The sequence below is a fragment of the Melopsittacus undulatus genome, chromosome 11 (assembly GCF_012275295.1).
Source record: "Melopsittacus undulatus isolate bMelUnd1 chromosome 11, bMelUnd1.mat.Z, whole genome shotgun sequence".
Lineage (NCBI taxonomy): Eukaryota > Metazoa > Chordata > Aves > Psittaciformes > Psittaculidae > Melopsittacus > Melopsittacus undulatus.
This window is the reverse complement of record NC_047537.1, coordinates 21,530,124-21,546,527: the sequence shown is the minus strand read 5'-3', so window position 1 is coordinate 21,546,527 and position 16,404 is coordinate 21,530,124. Positions and strand designations below refer to the sequence as shown.

The following is a 16,404-nucleotide window of genomic DNA, read 5'->3' as shown; positions in this document are numbered from 1 at the left end:
CCATCAAGGATGTGTTTAATCACGTTAGTATAATCAAACAACAGTTTGACTAAGAATGCACTGAAGCCAAACAACCTCACTCATTTGGAAACTGATAATAAAAGGACGTGACCCACCCTCGGATGAGTAACCTATATCCTTTCCCTACTTGTGGATTTGCCCTATATATACACATGTACATAGTCTCTGTTGGGAGGGCTGTATGGCAACCAGCGGTAAGAACTCCCCTATTTTCAGTTTCAGGACAGTTGCATCATGTGAAAGGTGCTCTCGGGCTCTGTGTTAGACCTCCCAACTTGTAGCCACTCGGCCCTGACAAAGCCTCCTGCAGAAAACAAAACTAAGAGCTCCTCTGCCAACGCTTCCATCGCTCCGAGGGTTAATTTTACAGCAGCTGTTAAATTCTCTCAATTTGTTTTTTCCATCCTTCAACAAACCCTACCTAAAAACGTTTCCCTGCTTGTATTTTATGGCTGTGATTTCCTGGCTGTCGCCAGCCGTTCCCTCCCGCCCCGCCCGGCACAAAAACAAAGCTGACTCCCACCCGCTGCCTCCCGCCGCCCTCCTCCCTCACGGAGCCCCCCCCGGAGCCCGGGCAAGCGGGGCTCCTGAGAGCCATCCCCGGCTCTCCACACCGGCCCCTCCGCCTGCCCCCGCGGCACCGGGCTTCGGGCCGCGCCGACCCGGCCGCCGGCAGCCGCAGGCCCACGGGAGAGCGCCGCAGCCCCCGGCGCTCCGGCACAGCCCGCCCGTAAACAGCCCCGGAGCGGCTGCCGCTGCAGGCCCCTCCGCAGACACAGGGCCCTCTCCAGCCGGCACCGCTCAGCCCCCGGCCCGGCCGGCACCCCTCGCTCGGCCGCTCGGTCGAGCTGCGGGTCACCGAAGGGCCCCCGAGGCCTCCCGGGAGCCCCCCGGCAGCCGGGCCCGGCCGGCCTCGGCCCCGGCGGGGGGCGAACGGGGAAGTCCTGACTTACCTGTCATTACTTTCTACGCCATCTTGGATCCACTTGTCAACGTCCCCACAAAGCATTGTGGGAAAGCCCTCCCCCGCCCTGCGCCCGGCCCGGCCTGGCCCGGCGGCCAGCGGGGCAAAGTGGAGGGCGGCAGGGACCTGCGACCGGGACCGGGACCGGGATCGGGATCGGGATCGGGACCGGGACCGGGACCGGGATCGGGATCGGGACCCGGACCCGGACCCGCAGCTCTATTCGCGGCACGATGGGGCAGGCGGCGGCAGGCGGAGGGCGGCCGCGGACCCCGGCCCACAGCGCTTCCCCTCAGGCAGCGGCGTGAGGGGGCCGTGCAGTGCCGCTTGGGCAGGGACCCGGCGACACCGGGGTGGGTTTTTCACTCGTTGTTTTCTTTCTCTTTATTTTTCTCGCCCCCTCCCCTTCCTTGGGAACCGGTCGCTGCCTCTGCACGCACGCAGCAGCCCCTCAGCGCGGTAGAGCTGCGCACACGCGTAGAGTCCCGCCGGTAAGCTGTGAGACGGGGTCCCCCTGTGCTGAAATACGTGTTTGTCGCTGGGTTTGTACTGTTCTGATGGGTTTGGGCTTAGTTTGGCTTTGGTTGGTTGGTTGGTTGCTTAATTTCTGCCCTTATAGACACTCGCAGCCCCCTGGGCCCACAGGCAGAGGCTGCAGCCAGCGCCTGTTGTACACAGTGTTCTGCAGCCCACCTGCTCCTGCCCAGGGACTGATGATAACGCGGTTCTGGCTGCGCATGAGTTCCAGAAACTGCTTTGCATAACAGTTGTATTTTCACAGGGTAATCTTCCCTGTTAGCTCCAGATATGTGGCAATCGACTGTTCGTACCTACACGGTTGTGCAAACTGGCTTCTTCAAGGCAAGGCTGTTGGGGATGGTGCCTCTGATGGTGCCTCTTGCTGTGCAGAGGCCATCGTGCTTCAGGGCAAAGCGGGTGAGAAAGCTGGGGGGAAACGGCCTACTTCAGGCTCTTAATAAAGGTTATCAACAGACCAGGATTGCGATGTCTTTAAAAACACTTTTCCTTCTACTTTAATTAAAATAATTAGAAGATCCAGATCATTTTAGTATTGGATTTTCCTAAATACATTTATATTTAAATTTACATGTTACACCTCCCAACTCTTTGAAGAATAACCACCAGCCAAACCTCTGATGCATTGCCACTGCAAGAAGGTACTTGTGCCCGAGATTGTTTTCAATATTCATCAGTAATGCATTTATAAAGAGAGCTCCTTGCAAAAAAAAACATGTAAATGCAGAAGGAAATAATGAAATCCTTTGCATTTGCAGCACAGACTTAAATCAGTCCACTTTTAATTCGACTTCATAAATACAGTTGGGAGTGTAGTTAAGTGTTCCAGTGCCCTGCCTGAGGCCGTGCTGGAAGGCAGTGTGGTCGATCCCAGTCTCAACCCCTTGTAGGACGGTAGTAGCGTTTCTGCAGCCATCATCCATCCCTGCTGGTCCGTGGGAGCCCAAAGGATGGTGATCCAACATAACCTAGAGCAGCATCCATGAGCACTGCGCAAGGACCAGGGAGTTACAGTGAATCAGCTAAAGGTGAAACCATGTTTAGGATGTAACTAACTTTGTATCTCTTTCAGTTCAAGTTGTTGGGGTGGAATTAGTTCTGTGATTTTGGAGGTTGGATTTTTGGTTCCTAGTGAGCTTCTGTATTACTGGTGACATTTTCTGTTACAAAGTGAAAAGAAGGTTTTCCTTAACTTTCTTTTTTAAAGCAGTGGAAAACAAGATGAGGTTTATGTGTGCATGTATCTAAAAATATACATACGTCCTCTGGAGCTCTGGTTGGGGCGAGGCACAGATTTGCTGGGTTTATTTTTTGATGTAAGCTCTCATTAACTTTTAAACCATTTGTTCTGACAGTATTTCTTTATGCTGTGCTAGGAAAAAAATTGTGTAGCTGGTGACCAAGTTATACAAGGAAGGATTTGTTCAATGCCAGACACCAGTTTCATTGCTACCTGTCTCTGTTGTGTTAAAATGCCTAGATTGAAAGTACTGAAAGGCAAAGCCTGCTGTAAAAGGATGGCAGAAACAGCCCAAGAAAGGAGCAGGGGAAAGACCACAGCAGCAGGGGAATCCCCCAACTCCAAAAAAGTGCTGTGTATAAAACACAGTATTATGGAGTCTGTGCCCTTACACCCACTGCTTTTTATGATGTTACTTAAACTAAACCTCTTAGCTTCCATATGAAGTAGGTTTTACTTTATTTTGTAGACTGGATAACTGTATTGCATAAACCCTGAGTGGACATGCCAGAGGCTAGAGAGCCAGCCACTCTAGCCAGGATTGGCTGGCAAGCACTACTTTGTTCAAGTACTGCTACTGAGCCTGCAAGATGGGAGTAACTGTGTTGTTTGCTTCAAGCTCTTTCATAGTGTTTTTGTACCAGACAGAAAGAGGAAGAACATTGGTCCAAAACAAATTTGGGCTCCGAGCACTCATTAACTTTGGAAATTCTGCTTAAAGTTCAAATCATACAGCAACTGGCCTAAGAGATGAGATACAAATCCAAAGAGCTGGAATGCAATGAAACTTTGGTTTCAGGGACCCTTCTATTAGAACAGCACAGAGGGTAGAGTGTGCCACTAGCAATGGGTCATACACCACATGGGAAGCCTTCTTGTGGCTTTTATTGACATGTTTCAATATAGTATTAAAGGATAATTTACAGAAATAAGCTTGTAATATTAGCTGCTACAGTGGGGAGAACTCCATCAGATGTCTCTTTCTCTCACCTTGAATTGTATTACCCAGTGGAAACTGTAATTTGGGCTTCCAGCTGCAATCAGACACATCATTCACAGCTCTACAGGCTGAGATGACAAGCTAGGCCTCCACTCAGCACTGGGCTAGACACGGAAACATGTTATGTGCTGACTGCACTTCCAGAACTGTTCAGGCTTTCTTAAGTTCCTGGAATCCCTGTGTGCTGTGCTCACTAATGGGATTTCATGACAAGAAGAGCTCACAGCACTAGGCTTCTGACCAAGGAGACCAAGTCACATGGAAGAAAAGCAAGAGTATGTTGCAAATATAAGAAATGCCCAAGGCACAATGGGGAGGCATGAGATAGGAACAAAACAATAAATCTCTGCTCAGCATCATGAGACTGGACAGGACTCAGATCCTCAAGAGCCAGTGATATTTCTAGGGACTTGTTATAATGGTATGATTAAAACAGAACAACAAAACAAACCAACCTCTCTCCAGCAACTGCAGCAACACCAAATTCAATCCCACTTCTACATTTTTTAGGATTTCAAAACCTTTCATATCTGGAAATTGCAATTTCCTGCTGAAAAAAATTCAGAAAGCCCCACCTCCCAGTGACCAAAGCTGCAAGGAAGTCCTGTACAGAAGGCACTAACATATCCAGTCTCCCTACCCCTAAGTTGGGATTCTGTAAATGCCTGTTCACAGGGCTTCTCCCTATTCTGTGAAGCTAGGAGCCATTCCCAGGTCCTTGGAGAATGCAGGCTCCTTGCCAGAAAAACAGGAGTTTGAAAACCTGGGGCCACTTGGGGCTGCTAGGCTCCCTGCCATGAAGCTCAGATCTGAGCAGAGCTCCGAGAGGTGTGGCACAGATCCTGGAAGAGTTGGGAACTCTGAAACCCTCGCTTGCTTCAGGGCTAATGGAGAGCTGGTAGCCAAAAAGCCCTAAAGTCCTGGCTCACCCATGAGCTGCACACTTGGAATCCCAGCAATAGCTTGGTTTCTGCATTTTCAAAACAAAACCTCTTGCTGCAGACTTACACTGCTGCTTTGTTTCTGTCTCCTCAGCCTTCTGCCTTCCCAGGAAACTGAGAAAATAATTTTTCATTCAGTGATAAGGTTCACTCCAGTTTCGGGGAACTGGTATTTCTTGAATTCCAAGACAGAAAACTCAGTTTTCAACCAGCTCCACTCATGATATCTAACTTCAGAATACAGAAAAAAACCATTACAATTGACATGTAAAAGTAGTAAGCTTCTAATAGAACACATTGAACAGGGAATTGCCTCCCTGACCCTGCAGCCTAACATCCCAGCAGGCATCCTGAGCAGTTTTCACCTCTGAGAAACAGAACAGGAGCCCTTTCTCAACAGAAGTTCCAGGCTGATTGCAGTACTAGAAGCAATGTTTTTATTGTCTTTGCACACTGGAGTTTATAAGTTTTTGAGCTCCTTCAGAAGCAGCAATCATGGGAAATGAACAGGAGTGACGTGACTTACCCTCTGCTGCAAACAAGCCAGTGGCAGACCTGAGGTTAGATAGCAACAGTAATTCTTAGTCTTACTAAACAATAAAGCAAACTGTTTTTCCAGGCAGCCATGAATGCCTGATTATTAAGCTGAAGAGTAGCAAGTTGTGATTTTCCAACATGAAAATTCCCCTGGAATTCCTCCAGAGTCCTCTAATGAACAAATGATCTCAACTTTAATCTTACTTTGCAATTATCCAAGGATAACATTTCTCCAACATGGACTCTTTTAAACACATACACTTTCTAGAACAAGTAATATTCAAACTAATTCATTCTTCCTTTGATCCACAAAAGGAGACTGTTGAGACGCAAACAGCAATAAGGGGATATTGAGAGTACATTGAGGAGATAGGAACTACAAAGTTCAGATTAATGCAATGGTTTGATCCCACATTGTCAAGATCAAAGATCTTCAGTCTCAATGCTTTTTTTAAGAAGCCAGCATGCCTCTGACCTTTAAATTGCTCCTGGAGGAGCTGTATCTGACATACATCTGCATTCTTGAGAAGAACTAGCACCAGAAGTTTACAGCTTGTGTTCTTTCCTAGCAAGCTGATTGTGGCAACCTTTTCCGCACTGAAGATACACTTCTTTTGCTTGCATTAAGAGTAGTCTGCCAGAAAAAGAAAACCAATCCAAAACCCCCAATCAAACAAAAAGTAAAACCCCAACCCCCAAACTTCAGTCTAAATAAATTACTGGATTCTTTTCCACTCACTTGGGCTTGCTGTACAACTTAATCATCCTACAATGTTTTTAAACTCTTTTAACTTTGTGATGTGTGGGGAGCGAAACCCCGAGGGATTCTTGTTTCTGGCACTAAGTACCAGGTACACACCAGGTCTGTCTCACTCTTGAGGACAGCTAGGTAGGGAGTTTGCCTTGGGCAGTATGTTGTCAAGGCAAGACAACCAAATCAAACCAAGTGAACTCTGTGAGGACACAGATCTGTTTCAGACCAAAAGGCAAAAAGGTTGATCACTGTGGATCTTTGGTATGAACACAGGCCCTGAAAGTGAATCTTCATAATCCTTCTAAACTGAATTTTAAGGAGATATCTGGATGATTGAAAGGTAAGAGTGCTTCCAAGTTCCTCCCAGTGCTGACAGCAAAAGGAGAGACAAGAAACTATCTCCTCTCCCCAACAAGCTTGTGCTCTAAATTCAAACAAAGGCAGCAGAAAGGGATATAGCTAGGCCAGAAAGGTTCAAAGATCCACAAGAACCCCAGTAAATACAGTCAGGAAACCACTGAACTATTCCACTCTAGGATAAAATGGGAAAACAGGTCCAGTATCTCTCATCTGACAGAAGTGTCACAGAGCCATAAGCTTAAATACTTGGGGTTGAAGATTCTGGTCCAGACTTGCAATGGAGAAAAAGGTTTATGATAAGAACAGGAAGATGCAAGTTCTCACTTCCCCTGATGATCCACTGCTCCCCTTTCTGACCCCACTAGCCTCTGCTTCCAGATGGATTATTTTCCAGTTGAGAAGGTCAAAACTGAAGTTCATTTGCTCATGCTAAGTCTAACCTTGCACAGATCAGTACATCCCCTTCTTGGACACAGTTGTGACACGATTTTACACAGCTCATGCAGCTGGGAACATAGTACAGTTTAGGAAGTTAGATACTAAGCATCCTAGGCATTGTAAACAGTCTGCGCCTCTTTCTCCCTTCCCTCACTGATAGTTCAGCTGCTTTTTTTGTCACTTCAATGCAGTGAGCTGGATTGGTATGGCTTGATAAGGTTACAATCCTCCCAAAAGACATTCCCAAGTTTCCCTTAAACTATGTCCAATATCTACATTTCAAATTGAAATCACTGCTTAGAAGCTTCCATCTTTCTTACGCACGAACACCCCAAATTTTGCTCAAAAAGCATCCTGACATAACATTAAGATATTTTAAGTTACCTCAATGCACGCTACTGCAAAACCCTAGAATTTTATTATATACAGTGTATCTTCTCAATCACAGCCTCACAAATAGTCCTGTAATGAAATAACCACAGAATTATGTGTTAGACAGATACAGGTATACGTGAAAAAGAAATCACAAGACTGCTATTATACAGGCAATACAGTTTTATTATGCTCTTTCACCAACTGTAGCAAAAACATTTAACAACTGAAAGAATAATCAAGGGAACTTAACTGTCAACAGGAATTTCAGAACTATGTTCTAAAGTTTAGACCAGGAAGGCCTGACAAGGACAAAACAAACCATACACACACTGGAATAATAGTCTCTATTATGAAGATTTTATGCCTTCTTTAAAAGCACTGAGATTACTGAGGCACCTTACTGCAGGTTATGTATCATCTCCTCTTTGGCAATGAGATGCGTGGTTTTGTTAACTAGGGTCATGAGTGAGTTGAGCTTGTGAGACCAGTCATTGAGTATATCATTTGGGTCCTTCGGCCTCTGAAAATTGATAATTCCTGCCAGCCTGTCTACTTTAGCAAAGATGGTCTTATTAACTACCAGGTTAGACAGGAACTCCTCTGATTCCTGGAAAGACAAACAACACTAAGTCAGGAAAAAAGCTTTCTTATCTATAAAACATCAGAATTCCTCCCAAGCATTAAAGCAAGGAACAAGATTTTCTTTACACTTAACAGAAATACAGCTATAGTATGCAATCAATATTACACACACTGGCACTGCAAGGTAATTACCTTTCATGGGATTAGAAGTTTAATATACTATACCAACAGACTTTTACACTTTGGAACACTTGGCTACACGGGTATCAGATCAAGCCATCTGACAAGAGCGGCATAGGAAAATCTGTGCATTACTGACTACTGTCAAACCGGATTTATTTGTGGAAAAGAGCAGATTTAATTAAAAGGAAGTAAGGTAAAGCTTTTCATTTGCACTTGAAATACCAATATGCCATGATGTATGAACCCCCTTGGAAAGGTCTTGAAAACACAAAGGGAGATGACAGGAAAACTATTCCTGCCCACATCCACAGAGTACAACCATATATGAACAGGGACATTTAAAGGTGAGAAACCAAAACCTTGTTACATCTTCAGTCAGTTTTAATTACCCATTGACAAAAACTTTTTAACACTGAAACACAAGGCACAAAGCTCCAGCATTTAAATGATATGTCGAATCTAAGTGAATTTTTAAGAGCAGCTTTTGCTTTATGGGCATGTCCATCATGAAACCGACTTCTGCCTGGATTAAAAAACCCCATCAGTTTTCTAACTCCCCAAAAGACATGAAAATACACTCAGGTCTTCATGTAACAAAGCAACAAATAACCAGATTAATATTATTACTGACTTTTACACTCCTTCTCATAAAAAGGACCCAATGAACCAAAGTTCAGTTAATGCTCCCTATCTATTAGCATAGCACACTTCGTTCTCCCTGTAAGACCTGAAAAGCACTGGTAACACAAACGGGATGAAGGACACACTAAGGACAAAGCCAGAAGAGCTGCAAGAAAAATACTAAGACAGGCATATAGAGATACAGTAACAGCTACTATATCCACAGCCACACAAGTGTAAACCCTGAGAATTGTGAACCAAGCACTGTACTTCTACAATGTACATCTTCCTGCATTGTCTGTAAAACAATGCAATGATGATCCATGGCATCACTTACACAGCTGTCCAAGAAAAAAGAAGAACTCAAAGAGAACATTGCTTATATTTTTGCCACAAGCACACGTACACATACACTTCCAAACCTTTTATGAAAGAAGGACAAAGAAAGTACCACTTACATCAACAGACAGATCCAGGAGCTGCGCCATTCTCTTCATTGTAATTCTGGTGTAATATTTTGCCATTATTCTAATATTCTGGAATAAAAGTTTTCAGAGTAGAGAGTTATGTGCAAAAAATAACTGAAGTAGGCTGCAAAAATATAAGAGCCAATGTTAAAAACAGATTAGGAGCTATGTAAGGTACAGAAGGTACATACGAACATGAGTTCTTTTGTTTGTAAAAGGTATAAAAGTCTATACGCGACAAATTATTAGGTAATATAATCAATTGATTACAAATTTAATACAAAACAAGACTTTCAAGTTTCTGCTCCTTTGAAACATGAATGCTAAATCTCACAATTTGAGTGTAGTGTAATCTTTGTGTTCTGGCAACTGTGCCAAATACCCATTAATAATAAAGACAGATGAGCAAATGTTGAAAATGGAACACAATGGACAAGGCAACTATCTGCTGCTTTACTACATGCTTCTTTTGTTTCTCTTTGCAACTGAAATATGGCAAGTGAAAGGCATTTTTAGTTGAGGCACTGAATACATAGCTAGTGCTTAGAGACTGCCAGACTTACGTGTTCCACAACTCTGTTCTTTAAATCTTTCCATCTCTTTTCACCTTCCTCTGTGCAGCCAAAAACATCTGTTGCAGGACTGTCGAGGGATCCTTCCCTCAATTCTTTCCCATATTCTTCAACTAAGGCAGCCCATCGCATCAATTCCATGGTGGTAAATAGCTTTAGGAGGTCTCTAAATGATTTAATAAAGTTGGCTTACAATCCTGTATTAATAAACCTCATTTCATACTTAAATAGACCAAAGCAGTACTTTAATATGCTTCCATTCTATTTCTATTAGTATTTATTGTTCTTTGTGAATGCAATACTTCACACTATCGGGGCAGCTCAACTCACACTGTGTTTCTAATAAAGGGACATCTACTTTAATGTAGAACTTGCACAATCACGAATATTGCATTATTTTTCATACAGCATTAAATTCCAAGATGCTGACAGCAGACTCAGCACAGTTTCCACTTGCACAGCCAGTGTGAGAGAAACATTCTTTGTTTTAACTAAGAACTATGTGTTAGAAAGAATACTTACTTATACTTGGGGATTTCTTCTAGCTTTTTGTCACTACTAATTCTGTGCACCAAATCGGACTGTTCGTTGTCATAGGGTGAAAGAATTACATAAAGAACAACGCTCTTCAGTGCCTGTTTAAGAGGAAAGAGTGTGGGTTTTCTCCCATAATTGCACAAAGGAATTGAAAACACTTCCCACAGACCTTAAGAGTTTAACATATAAAAGGCTTAAGCCCAATGTATTAAATTTAGGTGAAACTGATGTCATCTTGCAGAAAATTAGAGCTGCTTTCAACTAACCAATTTGTTAACAGAGCCATTAAAATAACCCCAAGAACAACAGACTGATGAGCTACTTCAACTACTATAAATTGATCTGGTATTGAAATGGGTATTTGCCACATGAAAATACATTTTGTATGTAATACTGTTTTACCTGCTGCCACTTTTCACTTTCAGCCTGGATACATGGAGTATCATAAATGGCTCTGTAGTGCTTGCAGATAGAGAGGTAGGAGCCTTCATGTTGATCCAGCTGGATCATTAAGTTGTAATATTTCAGCTTTAGTTTCTGAAACAGTAGCAAACAGCAAAGTTAATACAGCTTCATGGATCATACTGGATCCCAGAAAACAAACGGATTCAAATACAGTTGGACCTGAAGACAGGCATATCTGATTAAAATTGGGAAGGGCAGAGGGAGAGAAAAAAAGTCCTCCAGTGACTTACTTCTGTGTTTTCTTCTTGGAAGAATTTTGTGTTAATTTTTTTGCTGATAATTTGAGTCCGAATATAGTCTTTTACAGCTAGACAGAGTCTCATCTGCTCCAAGATGAATTCCACACGTTCTTTCTTTTCCATTGAACCATAGGTTTCCACCTGAAATGAAAATGTAACTATTTAGCACTGTCAAAGTCAAATCAAATGAAGTCTTAATTGTGCGAGTAGGAGTTTGGCAGGGTGGAAAGGGGGGAACAAAACAGAAAAAGCAAGTGAAAACGGAGAAAAGAATCAGAAGAATCCATTAATACTGAACTCAATGAACTACCTGGAGAACTGAAGTCTGTTTTCCAAGTAGGAAATATTCTAAGTAACCTAACTATGAGACTAATGAAACCAGTTAAAACTGAATTACACTTTCACTAATAACAGTTAATCTCACTCCAGGCATTTCTGCAGATGCACCCGATGAAGTTTCTAAAGGATAATCGAAGAGATGACACGATTTTGAGTGACAAGGTGTGTTACCTGCAATTCCTGCAGAATAGAGGCAGCCTCTTTCACTTCACCATTCTGTTCTTTTATTGTTGCAAGTGTCTTTGTCAGGCGAGCACGTTCAATTTCCACATATATCTGAAAGCAGAAGACATAGTTTAAACACTGGAATTTTCTAAAGTGTGCAACTCTAAGTCTGCAACCCCACTAAGACATTTATTTGATGTTGTCATACAACCAATTAATTCCTTGTGTTTCCATCCTCTAGACTGACACTATCTAAAATATAGATTGTTGATGCACCAGAAGCACTTGGGCCAAATTAATCTAGAATATCTAATACCATTCTTTAAGTAAAGATAAAAGGGTGTGCTCTGTAAATTAAGTATTAAATATTTTGACTAAAAGATAAGGAAACAGATATAAAGTTAAGATTTCCGTGGTTAATGGGTAGTACTGTTTGCACTGTTTTACTCACTCCTAACCAGCTATACATCAACAATACTTCATTACTAACAATTTAGACTTTGAACAAACAAAAGCCAGAACATTAACACAAATTTGCCTTATTCCAGAGTTATTTTCTTAAAGCAAAAGGAATATTATGTAAACAATTAGCTTGGTATAATGTTTTGATATCACCTTCTGGTTACCATAACTGTATGTAACACCTTGCTGAGTGCAGAGGAAATTAAACTAAACCTGCCCATTTCTCTTAAGAAATTCAAGTGCATAACATTTTTCAAGCGAAAAATAAATGCGATTTTAGAACTCTGAAATGTATTATTTTGTTAATAATACATCCAAACATCTGCATCATGGAAATATGACCAGTGTTTTAGCACATTACTTGAACATGATTGCAGTCTTTTAGAAAGGAATATACTACTTGCTTTCGCGGGTTAACTTAAATAGTATTTTAGCTCTTCTTTGTACAAGATTAAGCAATAACATTAAGAAGCTATGCTTTTAAAGAAGGTGAACATTTTTATTCTACCTTTTAGACATTCAGTCTTAAAACAAAATCTTACTTTTCCTTCTGTAACCATACGCAATGTGTCAATTAAGCGCAGTTTGACTGGTAAGTCTGTGATTTCGTCAACGTAAGTGCAGCACTGCTGGACCATTTTAGCAACTGCCTAGAGCAACAACAGAACAGAAAGCATACCATGGGATTACATTTTGCAAATGTATTCAAACTATAACACTCAGAGATAAGTACTAAATAGTTTAATATCAAACTAAAGAGACTCCTTTCAATAAGGATGTAAGATACATCATCGCTTTGACTCATAAAATTGTGTGAAATGCTTCTAGCAACTGATGCTACAAGTCAAATGTAATGCTGTTCTGCCACTTCTTACATCTCAGTTTTTACAGTGATACTCAATTCAACCCCCATGGATGTCGCCTTAAAAGTAGCACTCCTGCCAAATCCACACGGCTCTCACATGGACTGACAAAACTTATCTGTTTGCCCTAAGACCTGCATGGTTGAAGGAAAGTGTATCTTCTTTTAAAGGTGTGCACTAGCCCTTCTCTTTAGGACACCTGCAGGTTTTTCAGGAAGGAAAGGAAGAGGAGCAATGATTTCAGACTGATGCTTTCCCATCTCTGCGTATTTCCAAAGATGCACCAATAAGCAGGTGTCCTTCAGTGGCAAGCACAGCTATTGGAATACGTTCTCCTGCTAACAAGCTGACAAAGCTCTTAGAATTATTATCAAAATACATACTTCTAAAAACCAGAAAGGGGGATGAAAATTCTAGAAACTTCTTCCCCAAGAAGAAAATTCAGCCCATGAATTGAAACCTGAAATGATTCCAGTTTTCAGCCAGTCTGAACAAGTTAGAGAACTGAACTGGACTAGACTTTTACACAAACTCCTAATGTTTCTGTACATTAAGTAAATGACCTTTTTCTTCCTAAAGCAACAATGCCATTAAAATTACCTGTTGCTGATTTCTAAGTAAGTCAAACTAAACACACAGCGCAATAAACTTTGTACCCTCTTAAGTGCAAGTGCTTTCAGCTATCCTGATGGCTGATTTCTGAGACAAAACTGAATTCCAGAGTGTGAGTTTCAGAAGCAAGTATGTAAATCATATACATGATTTGAGTACAGCAAACTGTAGTAATTCTGTTTAATGGCCACCTCATGTGGACATGAAAAATTAACAACAGAGAATTCAGACTTCATGCAGAAGAACGTAAAGGTCAATCACCATCTAAAAAGCATTGATACGTGTGAAAGCAGAAAGCCACAGCTGTGTTGCCACGAATGACAAGCTGGACCGTATGGTGCTGAGGCACCACATGAAGACAGATAAGCTCCAGACATCAGTTTCGTTACTGGCTTTCATATGCCAACCAAAAAACATCAGAAGCTAAGAAAAATACACTGAGGCAGGCGCTACAAAGCCAGGAAAGTCCCTAGACATGAAGGAAAATCAGATCCATAATACATGATCCAAATGCAAGGTTTGTTTCAAAGGATTAAATTCACCTGTTTTAACTGACTTCTTCTTTTTGATAGAAGAATAATGTTTTCATTAAGGGCATCCCAGTCCTTAGCTTCGTAACACATTTTCACTATAGCAACTAAGATACGGGATGTGGAGACCATGTCAGATGCCTGTAAAAAACAAAGAGCATATTAGTGATGGACTGGACAAGCTGCAGACCTCCATCCCTTGCATTTCAAATCCATGAAGGGAAAATACCTGGTTAATCTTAGCCTCATTGATTTTCGTTTTAAAGCAAAGAACAGCAGAAGAGAAACACTATACTGCAACTCACCACACGACTTGAATGCAGTGGAACAGGAGGGGCATAGGACACCGTATGCTACTTACCGTTCGTGTTTGTTTTTCCAAGGAGAGAAGGTTCTCAATTACTTCTTGTAATCTTCCTTCCTAATGTGATAGGGAAAGAATTACCACAGTGAGTGAAGAACACATTTCAAGCGGAGAGTAGCTCCAGTTCTCATGTAAGTAGAAACCAGACCAGTCTGCACACTCATTTAAGTTTGGGGTGTTTTTTGGGGTGTATAAAGGGTTTTTTCCCTTAAAAAAAGAAACATACACAGTATTAACTTTAAGGTTGTACACACAGATGAAACTGGAAAGGTACGAGTTCCATTTCTGCCCAACACATGCCATAGGTTGCTATGTTTCTCACTCAAGACAGACAGGTACCAGGCAGGTTAGGTCAGCTCACATTCACACACCTAGACAGCAGACTCATTTCTTCCTAGCCAAAACAAAGCTTTCAGTGAGAACAGAGATGCAATTAGATACCTTGGCCAAAAAATAATTTTACTATTAACTTCATCCACATTCATCATATCTTAATTACAGGGTATTACGGAAAGTATAAGCTACATGTTTTACTGTCTATGCATGGAATTGGGCCTTTCCAACCCTAACTATTCTATATTCTATAATTATAATAGTGTTGGTTTTGGGGGCTTGAGAACTGCTATTTGCCTTTCTTTAGAGAACCTAAAGATGCCACAACGTACTTTTAGTCCTAAATTGTAATTCCTAACAATATCTTGTCAAACAAAGTTAACATTTTACACTGGATTTAAAATGGCAAAGCTGGACAGGGCTTGGAGCAACCTGCTTTAGCGGAAGGTGTCCCTGCCAGCGGCAGGGGGTTGGAACTGGATGAGCTTTAAGGTCCCTTCCAACCCAAACCAGTCTGGGATTCTATGAATATAGGGGAATTTGGGCAACTGTGGGGCTGCAAAAAAAAAAAATGGTTAGAAACTAGAGAATTAATAACAAAGAAAGAGAAAATCGGATTTATTTCTAAAGCACACCCACCCTAATGAGACCTTTTAAACCAGATGTAATGTTTTGTCAAGGACGTGCTCTTACTGCCACAAATACATGTTATGCAGCAGTGACCATGGTCATGGTATCCATACTCATGCAGAGCTGTGCCCATGGAACAAAACACCTGGGCCTACTCTCCATACAGCACAGTCTTAAGACAGTGTAAGATACATTTTCCTCATTTTAAGACTACTGCTTTCAGAATCCTACATATATAGAATAACACATCTATCACAAGATGTGGATGAAGCAGGGTATTTGCAGCATGGAAAGAATCTGTGCTATCCTACTGCGATAGAACCTAACAGCAAATCCACTCTGAGGCCTGAAATGCGTAAGAATCTACATTACAGAACCAGACCATTGCAAAAAGCCCTCAAGACACACCGTACATGTGATTACTCCTACGACCCCATCAAACAGACATCCTGAGGTGGGTTATGGCCGGGTGCACACACGGTTGCTGAACAGATACCAAGCCCCCCATCGGCCTGCCACGGCTCCGGCCCTTCATGCCAGCCAGATGGGGCACGTACACAGCCGAGTCAGCAGCAGAGCGCTGCCTGCCCAAGCTGACAGGACCGGCTGCGCCTGCTCTCCGCTCGCCTCCCTCCCGTACGCTGCAGTGAGGTAATGGAGCAGCCCCGACTCTTCCCTTCCCCAAGGCAGGGCCCGAGAGCCGGACCGGGGCTCCAGAAGCTGCCACACACACCCCGGGCCTCCCCGAGCGCGGCCTAGCGCACCCCGCGCCATGACTCAGCCCATCGGCCCCGCCGGGCCCCCGGTGCCGCTCACCTGCGCCAGCTGCTCGCACTCGGGCAGCCGCTGGTCCACGGTCGCGCTGTAATCCACCTCCATTTTCACAATGCGGCCATCGGCCCGCTCCGCGCCGCCCTCCGCCATGGCCCCGGCTGCGCTCCGGTCCCCCGCCGGCACGCACGCACGCACAAACCGGAAGCACGCAGGACCCACACAAAGCTTCACGCTCGGCAGGCGCTGGCGTAGACACCTCCGGCCGCCTCAGGACCCGGGGCGGGGCGTGAGGGGCGGGGACACCCCGGAGGGGGCGGGGACAGCCCGAAGGGGGCGGGGACACCCCGGAGGGGGCGGGGACATCGCGAAGGGGGCGGAGACACCCGGAAGGGGGCGGAGACACCCCGAAGGGGGCGGAGCCTTCCGCGGGTCGGTGTACCCGGTCCCCGGGAGCGGGGCACTAGGGCCGCAGCACTGACTCCGCAGTGGAGCCCATCCG

At 43.6% G+C, this 16,404-nt stretch overlaps 2 protein-coding genes across 2 annotated transcripts in view; both read right to left on the bottom strand.

The window, feature by feature from the left end:
- The window catches only part of HELZ (helicase with zinc finger), an 84,994-nt gene extending 83,973 nt beyond the window's left edge, over nucleotides 1-1,021 (bottom strand). Inside the window, exon 1 of the mRNA XM_034067428.1 lies at nucleotides 975-1,021. The gene's annotated coding sequence lies outside the window, so the exon portion shown is untranslated. The remainder of the gene's footprint in view (nucleotides 1-974) is intronic.
- Nucleotides 1,022-7,332: 6,311 nt separating this feature from the next.
- PSMD12 (proteasome 26S subunit, non-ATPase 12) lies at nucleotides 7,333-16,135 on the bottom strand. The gene is made up of 11 exons (XM_005146137.3): nucleotides 15,948-16,135; nucleotides 14,166-14,225; nucleotides 13,817-13,945; nucleotides 12,342-12,449; nucleotides 11,344-11,448; nucleotides 10,825-10,974; nucleotides 10,532-10,666; nucleotides 10,115-10,227; nucleotides 9,584-9,758; nucleotides 9,012-9,089; nucleotides 7,333-7,774 (listed from the first exon to the last, which is right to left on the bottom strand). Exons 1-11 carry the CDS (start codon nucleotides 16,053-16,055, stop codon nucleotides 7,565-7,567), a joined length of 1,371 nt encoding a protein of 456 aa, XP_005146194.1. The 5' UTR covers nucleotides 16,056-16,135; the 3' UTR covers nucleotides 7,333-7,564.
- Between the last annotated feature and the right edge of the window lie 269 nt (nucleotides 16,136-16,404).